The 19931-nt window shown below is 44.9% G+C and overlaps 1 protein-coding gene across 4 annotated transcripts in view; it reads left to right on the top strand.

The window, feature by feature from the left end:
• Window positions 1–5282: 5282 nt before the first annotated feature.
• LOC136437854 (junctophilin-1-like) overlaps window positions 5283–19931 on the top strand; it is a 50035-nt gene continuing 35386 nt past the window's right edge. For 2 of the 4 annotated variants that reach the window (XM_066432388.1, XM_066432386.1), the window contains exon 1: window positions 5283–6241. In XM_066432388.1, the coding sequence (XP_066288485.1) occupies window positions 5854–6241 (388 nt within the window). In that variant the 5' untranslated portion in view covers window positions 5283–5853. The remainder of the gene's footprint in view (window positions 6242–19931) is intronic. The other 2 variants (XM_066432385.1, XM_066432387.1) reach the window with 2 other exon arrangements.

Below are 19931 nucleotides of genomic sequence, written 5' to 3'. Positions count from 1 at the left end.
CCCGCGCTTGCAAATGAAACCAAGCCTCCACCAGGCCCTTCTACGGGCGTATGAATCGTAGAATTCGGCAGAAAAAGGAATACTTAGCCAGTAGCGTCAATCCATGGTGAAGATCACATTTCGCCCGTTTAGGAGCCTGCAAGTGAAACCCTGGCATAGTTAGTCTGGTAGAGACTAAATGAAACCCTCTGGTGGCCAAACTCCCCTGGCAAATATTTTCCCTATAGCTGGCGTAGTTAGTCTGGTAGAGACTATCCATGGGCCACCGGGAATCTGCCTCCAGTCGGTTGTTTGAGTGGCCCATGGAGACTGTTTTGCCGAGCAGTTACTATTATTTTGCCACCGGAAGGTCTGCTTGGAGACTATGTTCCTTCTTTAATAGCTGATCTGAGGCCTGGGTGTCAGCCTTTTTATCTTTAGGCCATGTTGATTTGATTATATGGATGGCATCCTTTGGGAACTCCAAAGGTGATGCGAGCGTGCGAATAAATTACTCTCCAAGCAGAGCTAGGGTTTCGGCTGGTTTTTAACGTGTTTTTAGGCGTTTTTGTCATGCCTTCTACTTTGTCATCGTTTTTGTTGTGTCGCAAACCCAACGCGACACAACAAAAACGATGACAAAGTAGAAGGCATGACAAAAACGCCTAAAAACACATTAAAAACCAGCCGAAACCCTAGCTCTGCTTGGAGAGTACGAATAAATAAAATAAAAACTTTTAAAATCTACGGGGTCAGGAATGATGAACAAAACTAAACACACAGAGCATGGCATACCGAATAAGTGATTTTTCATTTTTGTTCTTTCACATCTTCTTCTTTGACTTTGGAATTGACTTTGGTATCCTACGACATCAGTATCCGTTTTCCGAAATATTTTTGTGTGCAATTTACATGATCTATTTTCTCATTTTGCAGCTGTATTGTATGATTCACTATATGGCCGAAAACTTTTTTGTTTGTTTGGAAACGGACAAAAATTGATGCGCGCGCGGACGTCATCCATATAATGAAATCAACATGGCCTTACTTCGCTCTCTTGGTACACGAGTCGGTAACGACCTAGAGAGCAGAGTAAAGCTAAATAGGCTGGCTCTCAGGCTAGTCTAATCCGGATTTTCAGTGAAGATGAAGATAAAGCCATTGATCGGTCGAACTGAGTCTAGTCGCGTGCGGGAGTGAATGTAGATGACCGTTCTGTAGGACGAAATGTTTCGCTGACGTCGAAAACGTTCAAGGTCACATTTGGGGTGAACTGGGCATCCATCAAATGCTGATAATGATACACCCAGTGTCCCTGTACGAAGTAACAAAAGCTCATACTATCGGATGGGACGCAAAGCTGGAGGTCCTGTGAAGAGAACCACACCTCGAGCACGTGTAAGATCCCATCACATTTATCGATAAGAATATGGGTTCGCCCTGGTGTGCGCTGGGAAGAATATCGAAATAGCAAGGAAACGTGGGTCCATATGTGCCACATACTTCGCGACCTCAGAGGTTTATTCCGCAAGCATAACAGTAGATTGGTCAGTTACGTTGTCATTGCTGTCGATGAATAGATTCTAATGAGATTGGAAGATTGGAGGCCGAAGCAGCAAATGATTTAGAAGGGCTGGGGACCCCTGCCAGCTTTCTTTATTACTGCAGCGTGACCTGTTTTAGTGCACATGGACAATAATTCAATATTTTCTACCGTCTCCGTTCGACGTCTTCATCGGGTGTTCTGGAAGAAATGAGAAGTCCAGAACACGACGACGAGCAAATTAGACGGAAAGAATATGTGAAATTATTGGCCAGTAGTATATACCATTACGTTGGTCATCATCAGAGCTATATCTACATGTCAAAAATCATGATTCATTCATCCCTTGTTGAGTTATCCTGTTCCAAAGTCTGCAACTGAAACGTCCCCTGCAGTTCCAAAGAAAGCTGACAGACGCACACAAAGACAGATAGACACACACACGAACGCTGTTGAAAACATCCATGACCTTCTCGGCGAAGATAACTAGCGGTCGCGCTGAGTCATCATAATCATAACCATAAACGCAAGACCATCCTGTCCACACCTAAGATGCATCTTTGACCAATGTCTCATAAAATCTGTTGGACTCTAATTCAATGGAGTAATTATGCATTACACATGCAATGGGAATACGACAAAACACGAATCTAAAAGCCCAGTCATCACGCAAACATCAATGTGATGTTGATCAGATGGGGATTATGTTCTAAAAACGCAGTATTAATCTGGCGTTAACGTTCTTTCGGCATGGTTTGACTAAGGGGCTTGTCGAGTTCCTGATCGACCTAATTTGTCATTTGCAGCGACGCATTCAGGAAGGATGATGCAATTCGGGTGATTCATTCGCCCCGAGGAAATTAGCTCAGGAAATTTGTCTGTCATCTTCGATAAAATCAAAGCCGGTCCGTGATTTGTTACACAGAAATTCGAATTATTTGAGCACTGCCTCGGTGTTTTTTTTTTAGTTTACAGGAAATGAACAAGGTGTTGATGCTGATGATGTAATGCCAAATGGTTGGGGATGACATGGCCGTTAGAATTATTTAAGGACGGGGCATTCAGCTAACGTGAAGTAGAATTATAACTTCTGACATGGTTTTATGCAATTCGGAATGGAAACATTTATGAAGATACGGCTGCTGCAGTACTCGAGGAAACCGCTACGGGGCCCAAAATCGAATCGTCGCCGTTCTTTTGACGACGCTTCGCCACAAACCTAATGATATACAAATTCAGTCTTCAGAACTTCTTCAAATATGCTGTTCACAAACCCATTAAGAAACGACAGCGAAAACACAAACTGCCTGGTTGATGTGATTAAAGCGTTAAAAACACGGTACAAAATATATAATGTTGTCTCTCTCTAGTCTTTCGGCGGCTGTTCCATTTAGCGGAGCGCCTCGCGTGTCTCGCCGTCGCGTTGTGTGCTTGAACTTGGCATGCCTACAATGCGACAGCGGCCAATCGCAGAGGCACGCGTCAGCAGGAGTGCATCGGCGCGGGGACGGCGGTTCCGGGGGAAGCCAGGGCCTCTGGCTCGGGGGTTTTCCGCGGAGGCTCCGCCGGGACAGCGGGGAGAACGCGGCTACGTGAGCAAGATTGATCAGCGCGCTGCCGTGCAACCAACCAAGGCCAAATTTGGCCGCTAGAGCGAGGATCATGTGATAACACAAACAGTCGTACACGGGACCGTTCAGACAAATCCAAGAGTGGGGCGAATGTGTGCTAGTCTCTGTCATGCCCCATGTTTGAAATAAACTTGTAGACGAACCTTATTAACACTAAGCAGGTGCCCCATGTTTGAAATAAACGTTGTAAAAGAACCTAACACTTAGTAGGTGCCCTATGTTTGAAATATACGATGTAGACGAACCTAACACTTAGTAGGGGCCCCATGTTTGAAATAAACGTTGTAGAGGAACCTAACACTTAGTAGGTACCCTATGTTTGAAATAAACGTTGTAAAAGAACCTAACACTTAGTAGGTGCCCCATGTTTGAAATATACGATGTAGACGAACCTAACACTTAGTAGGTGCCCCATGTTTGAAATATACGATGTAGACGAACCTAACACTTAGTAGGTACCCTATGTTTGAAACAAACGTTGTAGAAGAACCTAACACTTAGTAGATGCCCTATGTTTGAAATAAATGTTGTAGACGAACCTAACACTTAGTAGATGCCCCATGTTTGAAATAAACGTTGTAGAAGAACCTAACACTTAGTAGATGCCCTATGTTTGAAATAAATGTTGTAGACGAACCTTAATACTTAGTAGAATACTTGAAGTATCATGATATACGTGGAGCTCATACACACACTTCTGTCTTGTTTATCAGAATTCAACTCAGAAATAATTGTTGAAGATTAATCCTTATTCCACAGTAGAATACAAGTATCATTATGTACAGTTAGACACAATATTATTCATACGCCTTTTGATTGCATTTGGCTCCGCGAGGTATGAATAATTTTGATGTTAACTGTACGTAATAGCTGATGCACATTTCTGGCGTCTAGTTTATCACAATTTAACTCAGCTGAATTAATGAGCGAATGCTGTTACATCTGGAGATGTCATAACCTTATACTGTACTTAAGAAATCTGTGATTTAAGAAACTAGAAATATGTCCTTTTACTCACACCTGTCGGTTAAGATTCCTTGACAGTTTCTCGTATTTTTTTAACAAAACGGCAATTGCCTAGCAAGTTGATGTGCATTTTTTGTCATTCATTTTAGAGTAAGATAACGCTATATTATAGCTGTACGTTTGTTGTTGAAAAATCCTTTTTGAGTTGAAAAAAGGTAAAAAATTCTAATGGAAACTGATAGCTTTAAACGTGTATTTGGTTTTACGCAATGTTTTGTTCGTCTGGCATTCTATCCATCCATTCAGCCATCCATCCATCCATGATCCATCAATCCAGCTATCCTTCCGTCTATCCATCTATCCATTCGCTCTATTTCGACATTTTCTTCGCTTCTGTCATTAGAACATCAGTAACACATTATATTACATTACTTGATAGAAAAACTTTGTATGTAATTTGAATTACATGTTATTCTCATCTGTTAAGAATGAAATGAAGTTCGCATCAACATAACTAACGCATCCCTAGTGATCAAACCGGCTTCCATTTGCGTCCGTTACGCTCGGCTTCATTAGCCTCCAAATCAAGCTTCGCGGTGGGCGTTTTGATGTTGCAGCTTCTCACGAGATGTATGGATGTCGATGGGTATGGATTACGTTTTCTGATGGCAACCTTGTTTTTATTGGTTCCACCAACATTGCTTGTAGAAAACGGTACTAGTATTCACAATAGGCATCAGAAAACATTTTCAAATTTATAATTCTATAGATGCGTTTGATTTCGCGGTGGTTTAGTGTTCGCGGTTTTCGGGGGTGACCTCTTCACCGTGAACTTAAAACCACCGCGAAAATCCTGTTCGTCTCTACCGCGAAATTAACTCACCGCGAACTTGAATACATTTACAGGTAGCTCTGGCCAGTTTTTTTTATCAACAGAATGAGTTTGGTGAAGGCTAAGAAACTGAGAACCAGAGAAACAGCGATGTCAGAGCCCTAACCACGGAGCCCGCCGTGGAGACTACAGCTCTATGAGGGCTATAGATTCGTGGACACCCCCTCCCTCCTCTCCAGACTATCAGCTGGCCAGTCCCTGAAATGGGGCCCGCACGTCACACTGTCTCCGTCAGCTGCCGGAGGAACCTTTTCCGGCGGGAGGCAAACGCTGCCTGGAATGGCAAGATAATTTTGGCCGCGCGCATCCAAGGGGAATTCATTTTCAAGACAACCGTACACAGATTGCCATTGATTGGTCGTTGATGCATCTGTAATCTGTTGTGGTGCCGTGGTTTTGCGCCCAGTTCAGCCCAAGTTCGACTCGAGCCCGACACGCTCGTCATCCCGGCCTTCCAAACGCGGATACTTGTGTGGGGTACCGTTGTGCATCTGCCCTATACGCGGCGAGCTGCTATTTTAGTGGATAGTGACAGCGGCCGTCCGGAGCTACAGGAGTGCCTGTGTAGCAGCAGCCCTGCGCAGAGTCAGGAGTGGATAATATTTCACACGGTTGGTGCGTGGAAGTGCGGCTGCGCCGAGAGAGGGACTGCCGCGGCAGACATCTGTACAGCGACGGGAAGGAGCCTCACCTCGGACGGACCATCGGACCCATGCCCCCCAGGACCGGAGCGCGCAGCGTCCGAGCCTGACCGTGTCACCAGCCCCTCGCGACCCCCGGGAAGGGAGAGGTACACCGTACCGCACACCTGCAGCAAGCCTGGATGTGGCTTCGCTCCGCAAATGAGCTCAGTGAGCGGCGGGAGGTTTGACTTCGACGATGGTGGGACGTATTGTGGAGGATGGGAGGATGGCAAAGCGCACGGCCACGGCATATGCACGGGGCCGAAGGGCCGCGGAGAGTATTCCGGATCCTGGTTCCATGGCTTCGAGATAAACGGGGTCTACACCTGGCCCAACGGTAACACCTTCGAGGGCCAGTGGAGCCAAGGCAAGCGCGACGGGCTGGGAGTAGAAACCCGCGGGAGGTGGGTGTATAGGGGAGAGTGGACGAAGGGCTACAAGGGCAGATACGGCGCCCGAGAGAGCAAGACGACCGGCGCCAAGTACCAAGGCACCTGGAGTAACGGTCTACAGGATGGGTACGGCTCGGAAACCTACGCTGATGGAGGTGAGCAGTAGGGAAAGAAAAGGAAATGATTAATACATGTAGAACTGTTACTGTAGCGGAGGGGCCGGGAAATTCTCGGGGTCATAGGGTGGGGATATTTTCGGTCGGGTCGGCAGCCATGTGTAATAACGGGCCGCAGACTGCCTTCCTAAGCAGAATGTGGGTAGCCGGGAACACTTGGGAATGTAGGGGGGTGGGGGGACCCGATAATGTTGCTGTGGTAGTGTACTCTCCATCTTTCCTCCCTCCCTCACACACACACACAACACAAGGTGCGGACGTAATGACACGTGATGCAGACAAACACACAGACTAGGTCTTCATCAATATAGATGAAAGAGAAGGGACGGTGACTAGTCCAAGTGCTCACCAAGCAATCCACCGCCAGTTGGTACAGTCGGGAGCATGCCAAAAATGGAAAGAGCGACCAAAATGTCTGGTCGTCGTCCAATGGCCCGGAACATGTCATAAACCCGCGGCGTCGTGTTGTGTGGTGCCCGTGTGGTCAACACAGGTGCATCTCCGGTGTACGTTTGTACTTCTGAGATTCGGTCAACAGGGACACAGTTCCGTTCTTACCAAGGGGCCGCTTTTGTTCACATAAAACTTGGGTCTACCTCCGATTAGCGTTGCGCTCCGATAAGCATTCCAGGCGCTTCAACAATGTCACATTGCTGGAATACTTGAGTTGGCCGGTAGAGAGCGAAGCGATTGCAGGCCACACAGCCCCCCTCCCCCATCTCTCTTCACCTACTGGCTATTATTGACTGTCAGAGCCAATCGTTTAACAAGAAAAATGGGCGCGCCGCTCGCAAAATCCGACTTACTGGGCCGCTCAAAGGTCATGAAATCAAACCTTCATTCCTACTTCAAACAGACTACACATTACTGTCTACTGTTACAAGCGAGGACGTGTTTTTACTTCACAACAAAATAGACGATGCGGAGACTTGGTGACCCCCTTGGCTACCCCAAAATGTAATGTGTTCCGCAAAATCCCCTAACACCACCCGATCGATCGCTAAATACTACTAAATTATTTTCCCTTTTCTTGTTACACGCCCTCGTAACTAAATTAGTGGGCCGGCGCCCATCCTCCCCTCCCAAAAGCACTCCTTTATCTGATGAGTAGATTAAACGTCCGTCTACTACCGTTAGATGTTGTCATAATGACTACCAACACATACCCCCTCCCCATCAAAAAACTACAGTTAGAGACCATTTTCGCTATTTTATTTTATCACATCGTGTTTTACATTTGATAATTTAATCACTGGTACCAGAATCATTAAGCTTTTGTTTTTCAGAATTTAATTCCTAATTCGGCGTACGCACTGACTCAATGCTTCGCATCTCTGTTGAGTGAATAATAATATGCATGCAAGCAAAGAGAGCAACTGACGACGTGTTCTTGGAATGTAGCGCAATCCTACCGGAAGGGTGATATCATGCATGGCACCCTCGCCATAAAAACTGGCGTCTTCATGCCCGTTTGTGTTCCCTTTATGACTCAGCCGTGATGAAGCAATTTTGCCGTGTAGGTGATCGGTGTGACCGGTCGTTCGGCAGTGATTGGATCTTGTCGTCTTTTACCCCGGTCACAAGCTTTGTTCATTTGGCACGGATGTGAAAAAGGACAGAGAAGATCTTTCCATAAGCTTTAGGTCGTAACGCAAGGTGTTCCCAATGCCAGAAATACGATTCTACATTGTTGTTATGCCTATTTTATTGGAGGTATATGTATTGAAAAATCACAGTATTTCACTTTATCAGTTTAAGATAAATCACATTGCACAATGAATAGTCATACAATAAAGCCGTTTCATAAAACTCAGTACATAGAGAGATCTAAATACACTGAAATGAAATCCTCTTTTTACATTTATGGAGTAAACTTTTATAGTGAATATCAAAATTATTTTCAGCTATTTCTTTTTTTCGTAAAAAAATCATTATGGCGTTGAGATGAGTTCAGCATGATTTATTTGAATTGCGAAAATTGGCACAATTTTCATTCATTTCTCTGTGTATAAATGTATCTATTCATTTCATATTTTTGATTATGCTGCTGAAATGAGCAACGGAATGATTTATTGAACGTTAGGAAAAAACCGACGACTTCTGTCGTCTCTTTATTTACATGCAAATGACGGTAGGCTGTTACAGGAACCAAGGTGCGCTGCTCACCGCACGATTTCGAATGTTGTCGACGGAAAGATTGATCGAACCGCGCACGCCGGGACACGGGGTGATATTTCTTCCTCGCATGATTTTTCACTTCCCGTCACCGAGCGTTCGAAATCACAGCATAATACGCGACCGCTAGATCGACTGGATCGATGGGGAATGGGCGAAAATTGAAGAGGAGGAGGGGTGTGGGAAGAAAATTAATGAAACTGAAGGCAAATGTTAAAGGGAATGTAGCTGTTTAATATGGTTTAAGACGGAGAGTTCTTAGCAAAATTACATTGTATTCGCTCTTTAGTGTCACTGCAAAATCATCCAATCGGCGAAAACTGGAGATGAGGTGGGGTGAGAAAAGAAAATTAAAGAAACTAAAGGCAAATAAGGGAAGATATAGCTGTTCAATATGGTTTAACACGAGAATTTTAAGCGAAATTACATTGTATTCGCTCTTAAGTGTCACTGCAAAATCATCCAATCTTCGAAAACTGGAGAGGAGGAGGGATGTGAGAAATAAATAAAATGATGCTAAAGGAAAATGAGGGAACTAGCTGTTTGATATGGTTTAATATGGAGAATTCTGAGCGAAATTACCTAGAATTTGCTCTTAATTGTCACTGCAATATCATTTAAATGACCCCATTCTTCATTACTACACATTACAGCGCACGTACATGTTTTCCTTACTTCTCATTGTGATTTTCAACAAAGTCCTCTCTAGTATCCGATTCTGGTTCATGTAACGGGCACCAAACATTCGCAACAACCAGTCACAGCTGTATATGTGTCTACGATCTGTCCGTGATATGGCCGGACATGTTAAAAGGGCGCCGTTGAAGCTGTTGCTGCAATGTGTATGACTTTCACAAGTGTCCAGGAGTGCTTATATGCGGTAGCTGTCATAACAGCCTTTACGGCGGGTGTTTTAACATCGATTTTTTTGCTGATTACATACTGAGTTCTGATAGATGCCATGTTTTTTATGGCTACCATTTTCAACGACCCGTTTTATATCGAATCTCGTTGAAAACAGATGCCACCGGATCACGGTCGGTAGCAATTAGGTAACAGTAGGCAATAAACAAAAATGGCGATATCAAAATGGCAGTGTTCTGGAGCGTATTATGATGGTGTTTTTATAGCCTTTAACAGGTCGCTAAAAATTGCAGAAATTGGCCTAATAGACGGATAACATGTCAGAGAAGTTAGTCCGCTATAGAAGTTACAGTTTGCGACCTCTGGGTGGCATATTGGACCCTCTCTCCGTAGCCGACTCCCTTAGCATACTATTCACTCTATTTCGCCCATGTCTACCATTTTTCCAGCCATCCGCGGGGCCTGGTAGAGGCTAGGGTTTTTATGAGGCTTGTTGTGTTGGCGTTTTCCATCCAAACATGGCCGGCCTTCACGGAGAGTAATTCCGGAAGCCCGATAACAACTCGGTTAGCGCAGGGGGGAGTGTGGGTGTTCCTGAGAAGTGTCATCATTAACGTGCGAGTGAAATAATGCAGATCTGCGCGTGTCATTAATAAAGCTGCTTGCGCGATCGAATTAGAACCCGCTAAGAGGGAATCTCTCCGCTGCAGGTGTCCAAGTGTGTGATTCATGGTGGAACATGCTTATCTTCAAGCAGATGTAGGGATCTTAACAATCGTAAGGTTCTATGGTTGTCCCGTTTGTTTTTGATACGCCGCCACCCGAACTAAGACTGGCATCCGACCGTGGTCGGCTTTGGTTCACTTCCAACGGCTTGAATACCAGATTAACAATCAGTAAACGTTACGATTCTCTATCCTAACGTCTGCTTGAAAATGAGGCACATGTGTGTGTGTGTGTCGGCTTGGGTTTCAGCTTCCTGAGTAAACAGGGCTTTAATGACTCTGGGGGAAAAGCCGGCGGCACGCGAACGCATCAGGACCCGATTTATCCCGAGTGCCACCGTTGTGAGTTTGTGACTCATTAATTTTCCCGAGACGGAAACAAAACGCAACGCTAAGCTCCCTGTTTTCCAAACAATAATCTACGTCTGTGTCGATATATAATGAGGTAACTCAAGCAACTTGATCAAACTTATCTGAGTGTCCTTTAGTCACTGACGGCGGATGCTGTCTGAAACGTCTGACCGTTTCCAACTTTTATCCAGTTGCTTAAGTAACTGTTACCTTGGAAATAGTCTGTTTCACCAACGTAAACAATAACCGTATCTGCCGTTGTTGACCTGTAACCTTTGCTGAGAACGACACATTCCACCCCTTAAACAACCGGGACGGGCCTGGGCCCTTATCCATCACTCTAATGTAATTGGTCTGCATGTCCCATTACTGTCGCCTTACCGCTACATTATGGATAATGAGGGGCTGTGGACATTAACTCCTGTGCGTGCCACGACAGTGCAAGCTTCATTACGTGTAATGCGTTTCCCTACTGCGAACATATGTTCGATAGCCTGTCTATGGCAGGTGCACCATTCCAGCTAGGAGAAGGTGCAACATAAATAAACAGGGATACTAGGTGACAGGTTATATCGATACCAGATGCTATGGTGTTGTCCGTCGCAGGTGCTATACTATTGTTGGTTTAAAGTCTATTTGGCACATTCTTGTAAAGTAAGTAAGTGTCAACCACGTCATCGAGTTTTACTTTTCTATTTTAGTGTTTCGTGTTGGGTTTGAGGAAATGCAATGTTATTGTTTACATGCACGAAGATACAAATGACAGCGGCTATGTAGCTGTCTACATCACCTTATCAATATAAAGTCGGATGGTATCCTTTCGTCATTGTATTGTCAAACTCTTCCTTGCCCGCTTGTGCTACATTGCAACAATCGCAACATTGCAGCAATTACTGCATTGCAACAGTCACTACAATGCACTACAACTTACCCCGTCCCCCCGGGGGTCGACCGATGATGATGATGATGATGATGATGATGACGATGATGATGACAATGCAGCAGTTGCAACATTGCAGCAGTCACTACATTGCAGCAGTGCTAACATAGCAGTAGTCTCGTCACTGCAACAGTCGCCACATTGCAGCAGTTTCAACATTGCACCAGTCACTAGATTGCAGCAGTCTCTACATTGCAGCAGTCGCTACATGGCAGCTGTGTCGCCAAAACTGATAGCACATGTCACGAGATGCTACAAGGTACGAGGCATGTTACTGGAAGTGCTGGTGACATCTATATGTAAATGTCATCGTCAATTGCCAGCATCAGGTGCTTCAATACTGCTCATAGCAGGTGTAACGCGCCCTTGCCTCAATGAAATAATCAAACTAATGGGAACTTAAGAACCATCGAGAAGGAAAAATTCAAGAAAGATTTAAGCATATTTCTTGGTAGGATACAACAGGAAAGTGAGGAAACCTTAATGAAGTTCGGCGAAATGAGGGTGTATGAAAATAGACAGTACTATAGAAGATAGGAAAGAGCCATGTACATCGGCATGCGAACAATTGATTCTCCAAATAACGTGACCGCCTCAACGGTTTGCTTCATTATCCGTCCCTCATAGCGATTGCCGTATCGCCTACAACAGCACGCCCCTTGATTTGTTCATTTAGTTCTTTTGCAGCAATTCTACTTAACTAATCAACGAGATATGTATAGTGGCAGCTGAATTGTCCAGGGAATATGTAACAATGAGTAACTTTTTAGTCTTTAGAAAGGCCTTATGATTTTTCTAGACATCTGGGTCAAGATACGATTGGATGAAGAGAAGACGAGCGTGAACCATGTTACTTTCAGGGCACCATTCTGCAATGGAAGTCAGTGTTTCATGACATGAATTGGCTATGGATCTAGATATAGCGGTAGAAAAGTGACTTTGCCCTGAATGCAGTGTATTGTAACATCCAACAAAATGGACTATTGAAAGATGACTCTGCTGTCATCCATGTGTTTGAAGCTCCCTGTGTCAACACAGTGTATTGTAGCATCGACATGAACGTGCTGGAATTCGCCGATGTGGGCCTCCAGAGACTGCCTGGAAAGGTCTGCCAGCCAGCCAGTCGCCTCTGTGCGCTTTCATCCTCGCGGGGTAATTGCTGTTGCTGCGGCTTTGCCGTGCCCGAGGGAACCACTCAGCGGCCCAAATAAACGTACGCAGCGCTGAGCCCCGTAACTCGGGCGGCATTGCCGCGTCTGGAGGTTCATCTGGGAAGATCAAAGCGAGCTTAGCAACAGAGTCTCTCGCCTGCCAAGGTTACCGACCAGGGGGGACGTGTTGATCCCAAGGAGTGGGCGCCACGCCTACGCACGGGGGGAAGATACCAAACGTCTTAACAAGATGCCGAGCTGATTCTGTAGAAAAATGGTTGTCTGTTTCCACTGGGAGAGGTGTCGTAGGTACACCCTCATATTGCTACACTACTGTTCATTTAAGGTGGCAAATAACCATGATGCATGCCTGAGGCATGTGTTAAAGATGAATTATTTCATCAAACCTGGTGCTTTTTAAGGTCCATTTTTATAATCATCAATGTTTTTCCGTGCTACATTTAAACCTAGAATTTGGAAAGGCAGAAAAAATTTAACGGTGATGTCGTAACATAAAAGAACGGCCTTTCCCCTAATTTGAAGCAGGCTGAACCGTGACATCTAACAGTGGCATTGACATCATTCAGTCTGTACCGCTAACCAGGTCGAGGACTAAATCAGAACCAGACATCCCTGTGTGGTTGTTTGCCTCCGCGAACGAGGCTATGTTTTCAACGGTGTTTGTTTGTTTGTTGGTTGATCGGTATGTGACCAAAATAAATCGAATCGACAAGATGTATTTTGATAATGATTTATTTGTGGGAAGGCCTTGGCCTAAAATAAGGATCGGTTGGTTGGTTCAGGAATAGTCCCCCTAGCAGCTTCTTTGTAAATCTGTACATCTCTATCTGTTCTTTGTTAACACGTTATGTTTATGATATTTCATTTATGGGTAGGTCTTCGTCTACGAACAAAGTGATCAAAATTTTACTTCCCTATCAGCCTTTCAAACTGCACATGGCATTTACACAACTCCTGTAGCCGAAACTTATACCGCCTTGGCCGAGATTCACAGTGATTTTACTAGTTGACTTAATTTCTCAAGGGACAGGTCCCCGTGGATCTTAACGCTTAATAGAAAGTTGATGAGTATCGTTGCTCTGCCCTGACGTGGCCCTATATAGCCGAGCAGCGGCAAGTGGCATGTACAGCTGGCACGCTTCCCAAGGATCCGGTTACTTCAACTCAGCAACATAATCCTAGATTGAATATCAGGCAAGAAGACAAGGAAACATTGAATCTACATTTTGGTCAGCTATGCTTGTGTCTATACCTTTGGTTGCATGAGATTTTCGTTTATTTACATGGTGTTAAGAATATGTGTCCGTATTGTAGGTGAAAGATGGTTGAAAAAGGTCGGTAAGGGGTTAGCAGTGACCGAACCGTACATTTGGGGCCCTGGCAATGTGAGTAGTGGGGAATTCCAGCTTTATAAATACACCGGGTGGCTCACTACATGTCCACATGGATAACAGGTGAAGGGTGGTCACACAGTTCCATGGCAGGCTCCTCGGCTGACTTTTTTTTTACGTTGAAGGATTTTCTCAGCGAGATTACGGCAAAAGTCGCTGTCGATAATTAGGATCTATGTACGGCAGCCTAAAGACAGCTGAATCTTCTTCGATACATCCACAACTATCCCACAAACGCTCAATTCGCTATCTGTCGTAAAATTAATGTACGACGAGCCGTTACTGTAACCATGTAAAGATGGCGCCTGTTTTCTACGATATTGACCCTGCCAATAGGTCCTAAGTGTTGTTTTTTTACACTATCCTCCATTGAATGTCCACAGGCTTCGCACTAGTCAATGTTGTTGAAAACGGAACTTCTTCAGAATGCGGTTGCAACCATAGCCCAGAACGTAATCAGAAGCAGTATCACAACCAGCCTATGAGTCTGTTTGGGAGGTTAAGACAGTGCTCACCCGAGCCCTACAGTGGACCATCGTAGGCGGAGCCGAGATATCTCCTTCTTACAGAATTTCCTACATTTCTAGCCAGTTTAAATATCAGCGTCTAGCAGCGGGCCCAAGTTAATCCCCATCCTGATGCTTCCCCGGGGAAATGCGTTCTGCTCCGAGAGAGCTATTGATAGAAGGGATGTTACTTGCAAGCTGCGAATTTACTTAGCTTCACTCGGCAACACTGGAATCACTAGCGTATTTATGATGTCCGAGATTGGAATAAATGAAAGAGGACTTTGAGTGGAATACGCGTCGTGGGGTTCGTCATTGTTGTCGTCAGTTGTAGGCGACGGGAACCATCTGTTGATGACATGAATTGGGAACGTATACATCATGTACTCCCAGAAAATCCAACGTTTCAATGCTGCAATTTATAGCAGAGTGGAATCGTTTAATCAATGGAGAATGTTGCAAAAGTGAGGCTTGCTGATGGATTGCACACATGGAAAATATGAAATTGAATGAAAATGTAGAAAAATGTGTACATTCATCTGCATTATATTGCTGTTTTCTTCTTCCTGAAAAAAACTCGGTAAAAATATGAGCTAGCAACTCAGTTGATCATGCATGTCTCCATACCATCAAGTTAATTATTCAGTTGAATATGTCAGATATTTTCATGTTCAAAAGAGCCTATCCACCTCCCTTTGCACCAAGCTCCAAAGAGCAAAACTGATCTCCTTGCATGTTTGGAGAGCTTTAGTCCATGGCAAGTAAGCCGCAAGAGGGATGAGCTGAAGGCAGCAGTTTGTTCGGTGTGTCACTTTACGACGGCGCTTCTTCATCTTCAGGAAAGTCGGTGGCGCCCACACGCAGGAGAAGATGTAAAGGTGGTGTCGTGTGGCGCAACTGTAGAGCACGCGGCTGTCAAACAATGGGTCCCGGGATCTAATACCAGGTGTGCCCAGAGACATGTCCGAACTTGCGCCCCGACGTTGTGCCCTTGGGAAAGGCACTTACTTAACACGACTTTCCTCACTTCACTCAGGTGTAAATGAGTACCTAGCTCATCTAGGGTTAGGGACGTCCCTCGGATAGGACGTTAAATGGAGGTCCCGTATTTGGGGAGAGCAACACCCCGCGCACGTTAAAGAACCCACCACACCTTTCGAAAAAGAGTAGGGGCATGCCCCGGTGTGCGATGGTCCAAATCTTACAGTCCGGTCTGGGATGACATATTGAAAAGGTGATAGTTCACCTGTTATGTCAATCCTTCCACAAAATGTGGTAAATCAAAATAAATAGATAAATAAATAAAGGTCCCGGCATATGCTCCTCCACACAAACTGCAGAGTAGGACTGCAGGTAAAATACCGCAAAAAATCATTTAGGTGCAGGGCCAAAATACCAGAACATCAATGTACCGGTACCGTACCTGAATAGACTCACACTCAAGTATACAACTTGATCTTTCGTTTGAGATTACCTCAAAGGGATGGGTTTTCTGCATAAGATACCTGGTTAACTCAATTACAGGTCCCGCCACTTCCAAATGAACGAACCTCTAATAGTATGAAAGTATTAGGTTATCAAGATCCCTTTTCCGTGGTCCGTTCCGTCAAAAACAAGTTAGGTAAGACCCGGTGTCTCCCCCGGGGTATGTTGGATGCATTAAGATGTGATTTCGTCCCGCTGTGATGTTAGAAACGGAGAGACCCCGCGGGTGATAATTACGGGTTATACTCTTTGACGAAGTCCTCCCACTGTGAGACGGATACCTCCAGCGTTTGCGGGTTGTTGACCTCCATGAGCCGAGGTTTTGTTTTGGGTGTGTCTCTGGTTATGTTCTTGTGTGTCCGTGGTTATTTGAATATACTGTCAGTAGAGTGGCAGGAAGTGAGTGGGAAGATGGTATCACCGCAAAGACTTGTGGGGTATGACAGAAAGGGTCAGACACGACAGGTCATGGGGTCAATGGAAGAGGCTACAAATTCACGGGGGGTATTGTGTTTGGTCTGTTTTTTCCATATGCTAGTCATGTTCACCGTAGATTGACAAGATGTGATAAATGGACACATGTGTATTTAATAAAAAATCGTAATCCCCAACCTACAATTAGGCAAGACATTCGAGAAACTCTACATATTTCACGGAGGCGTGAGATCTTCGAACTCTTGTTTGAGCCAGGATCTCGCAAAGCAACTAATGATGCTGTAGATCAAGCAAAGACCCGAAAAGCCTTTCATGGCGGTCTTCCGTCTTCTATTGATTCGCGCCATATCCGTCATGATTGATGATGTATATACCACTAAGTTGACCACAAGTAGCAGAAATAAGTTAGGTACTCCAGAAAAGATCTGCTTCAAACCGTACTTTGACATTTTCGGAACTATCGGGAATTCCCTGCAGGTTAATCAGTTTCTTTTAGCATCTGCGTTTGGTAAGAACAGGAAAGTTCTAGTTCAAACTGGTCTGCACTGGACTCCTTGCAGTTGCTGTTGAAATTAGCATATATTGTTCGAATGGGGTGGACAGAGGAGTTTACCGGCCTTGGTTGCAAATGTGTGGCTCCGTGACCGGCTAAGTCTCCATTTGGGCGAATGTATGGTACAAAGCACGGTGGGGTATTGTTTTATCATCGGGAGTGTTATACATGTAAAGAAACAAACTTTCATCATCCTGCGTGTTGTGATATAATCCGCACCGTAGGCGTCTGAGAAGAACAAGAGTCGGTGGGCTTTGCATTTGGTAAAGCTGAGGATTCTATAGCTTCTCATTGATGCAGCTGCGTACTGAATTATCGACTGGCCTGGAAGACGCCGGCGTTCTAACACGGCTTTTCCCCAGGTGCCGGCTAGGTTTTTAACAGCTTCAATACAGGTACAGGCCACGGCCTAGAAAAGTAGCCGCGCGCCTGGCGGCTCAGCTTTGGCTCAAGAGAGTCTCTCCGGATTTCCTCTGTATTACCGCTGCCGACGCCGGCGCAATGCCCTGATTTACACAAGGCTGGTGTTTCGTGAGGTTCATTATGGGGGCATGAAACATCAACCAGCGCTTCGTCTGAGACAAGACTGGTCTGAGACTCTACCTAATGCGTGCAACACTTCCATCGCAACTACAGGAATATGTATGACACAGTCACTCGGGGCTGGGCCGGGTGATTTTGCGCCAGCCGTGCGTGCCATTAGCGGCCCGTTAGGACACACGGGAAAAGACATATTACGGGGTTTAGGGGTAATCTGCGAGCTGGCTTTATGTCTGTGTTAAACAGAACTCCCCGGAGGGTTACAGCACCCGTGATGAAAGGCTATGGATAGTCTCAGGTACTCTGGGAAAGACGTATGGTCGACATTTATTGTGGGGCGCTTTTGTCCGCGGACTTTATTATAGACATGATTTATGTAAATGCTACATAAGCACACTTAGCCCTTTTGGCTCCGAAGTTGGTCGTAAAGATTAGAGCTGTAGGTCTGGCTTTCTTGCGATAAACTTGACAGATCCTGGCCCAGTAAAGACGTTACATCGGAGACGTTATGTCTGTATCTTGTTTGCTTTGAGGGTGTGATAGACTATAGACAGTCTCATTAAGAGCAATTCGTCTTCTTTTCTGATACTTGTGAAGAAGAAGTAAAAGGAAGATCCGAAATGGGAGATGGCTCTGGGCTATGTGAATGTAAGGCTGTAACGTAAGCTGCATTTTAGACGTTGTCTCTGACGGGGGCTATTATCTTCTCATACCAAAGCAGATGACCTTTCTTTTATCACAAGACTCGGACAGGCCTCGTTCCCTTTGATATACTTGAAATGAGTAGAGGTTAGGGGTAGGTTGGAACGTCTCTTACAATGCAATACCAACCTTCCCTTTCTTTCATAAAATGTGCACCAAAGCATCAGTGAGTAATGAATATGTGTAAGAGAAACATTCCAGTCGAAAAACCAAGTGTTGTGGAAAACGTTATGAATTTGACGGTCTCGAAGGAGATTTTCGGAATATTTTATCATGTTGCTAAGATTCGCAGCTGCCAGGCTGTGCTTCCGCCGTCTCTATGGTGTAAGAGTAGCTGCCTGCCATCTAGTGCACAAAGAATGATAATGAGATGCCGCCATTAGTGTGAAGGTACGCGTACAGGAGGAGGGGAAGACTGCACGCTACATTCAGCACCAAGGACATGACATTCAATAGTAGTCATACTGCACGAGATAAGACTGTTGTATGGGTTATACGTCATTCTACATGAATATATTTGGCAACATTTTACGCCTTAGAATATACATCTAAAGTTAAGGTGAAACATCAACAAGAATATTTTTGAAAAGAAGAGCAGAATTAAAGACGTAAGCATATTTTGGCCGAAATGTACACTTTAAGAAATCATGCTTTTTGACTTCAATGTTCACTAATCCTTGTTTCGAAATTCACTAGACTCAAATCCACAAAGCCAAGTGAATAACAAAAAACGTGGCATCAATCATTCGAAAATACAGTTACCAAAGGTAGTGTTCTTCTGGGGATATAAGAACTGAAAGTCGAACAAAAGAGCTTCATGACTATCGTTTTAATTCATATTCAAGGGAAAATACAATCATACACACAAGTAAACATCAGGTGGCCTTCTGAATCTGAGGATCTCTTTGTGACATGAAACGAATTTTGTGTCCTATCCCGCATCGCCAGTAACGAGTTACATGTTCCAGGCTGAAAAACGATTCCCGCAAAGCCCAACAAGATTGGAACTAGCTCTGGGAGCATACATCCACCCAAGGCGATGTAATAATAAACTTCCGGATGGTGTGATAGGTGGTTTGTCATTCCTTAACAGATGTAGACGCAGGCAGAAATCTGATAAATTCCCAGTCTCTGCCAACACTGACGTAGTCTACCGGAAATGCCACCGGTATGGCGGATGCATCTCTCTCTGTCCTAAAGATAAACGACCAATTAGTTCCCTTCATATAGACGTATCCTCTCTTTTATCGGGTGACGCCGGGGCCTGTTTAATCTTGTGGTGGTAGTCGATGGACCAATGCAGCGTTCGTCCCCGCATCGTCGGTGACCAGCGCCGAAAGTCAATACTGTCTAAACGTGATCGAATCATCCACAAATCTTCTATTCACCATGAAATTGCTAAGCTAACACGGGCTGTGCGTGATTGTTTTACATCAAGTGTGGAACAGCCAATCTGAATCAAAAGAGCACCTTGGCAGTGTTATAACATCAGCAGCAGTCCGCTCTATTAGATAACCGCCTGACCTGTTTCCAAGCTTCTGTGAATGTAACGTGATTGACGTTTGAAAGGACCACCTTTTGCACCATTACTGGACTGTATGCGAGGCCTTATAAAGTCGTGCTGGCAGGAGACGGCTCATCTACGCTCAGCAATGGCAGAAAGTAGGCCAAGTGAGCAGGTACTTGATTACATTGCGCGAACCATAGTGGATGGAGGCCATCTGGGTGATGTGCTGTTGATTGTTCGTTTGCCCAATAGACTTGCGATTTGTAGGGCGTTTAGATTTGTACAGTACGGTTGGCCTTTAGCCTGAGCGATGATTAAGTACC

The sequence above is a fragment of the Branchiostoma lanceolatum genome, chromosome 7 (assembly GCF_035083965.1).
Source record: "Branchiostoma lanceolatum isolate klBraLanc5 chromosome 7, klBraLanc5.hap2, whole genome shotgun sequence".
Classification (NCBI taxonomy): Eukaryota; Metazoa; Chordata; class Leptocardii; order Amphioxiformes; family Branchiostomatidae; genus Branchiostoma; species Branchiostoma lanceolatum.
The sequence above is the reverse complement of the archived record's forward strand: the minus strand, read 5'-3'. Positions and strand labels throughout refer to the sequence as shown.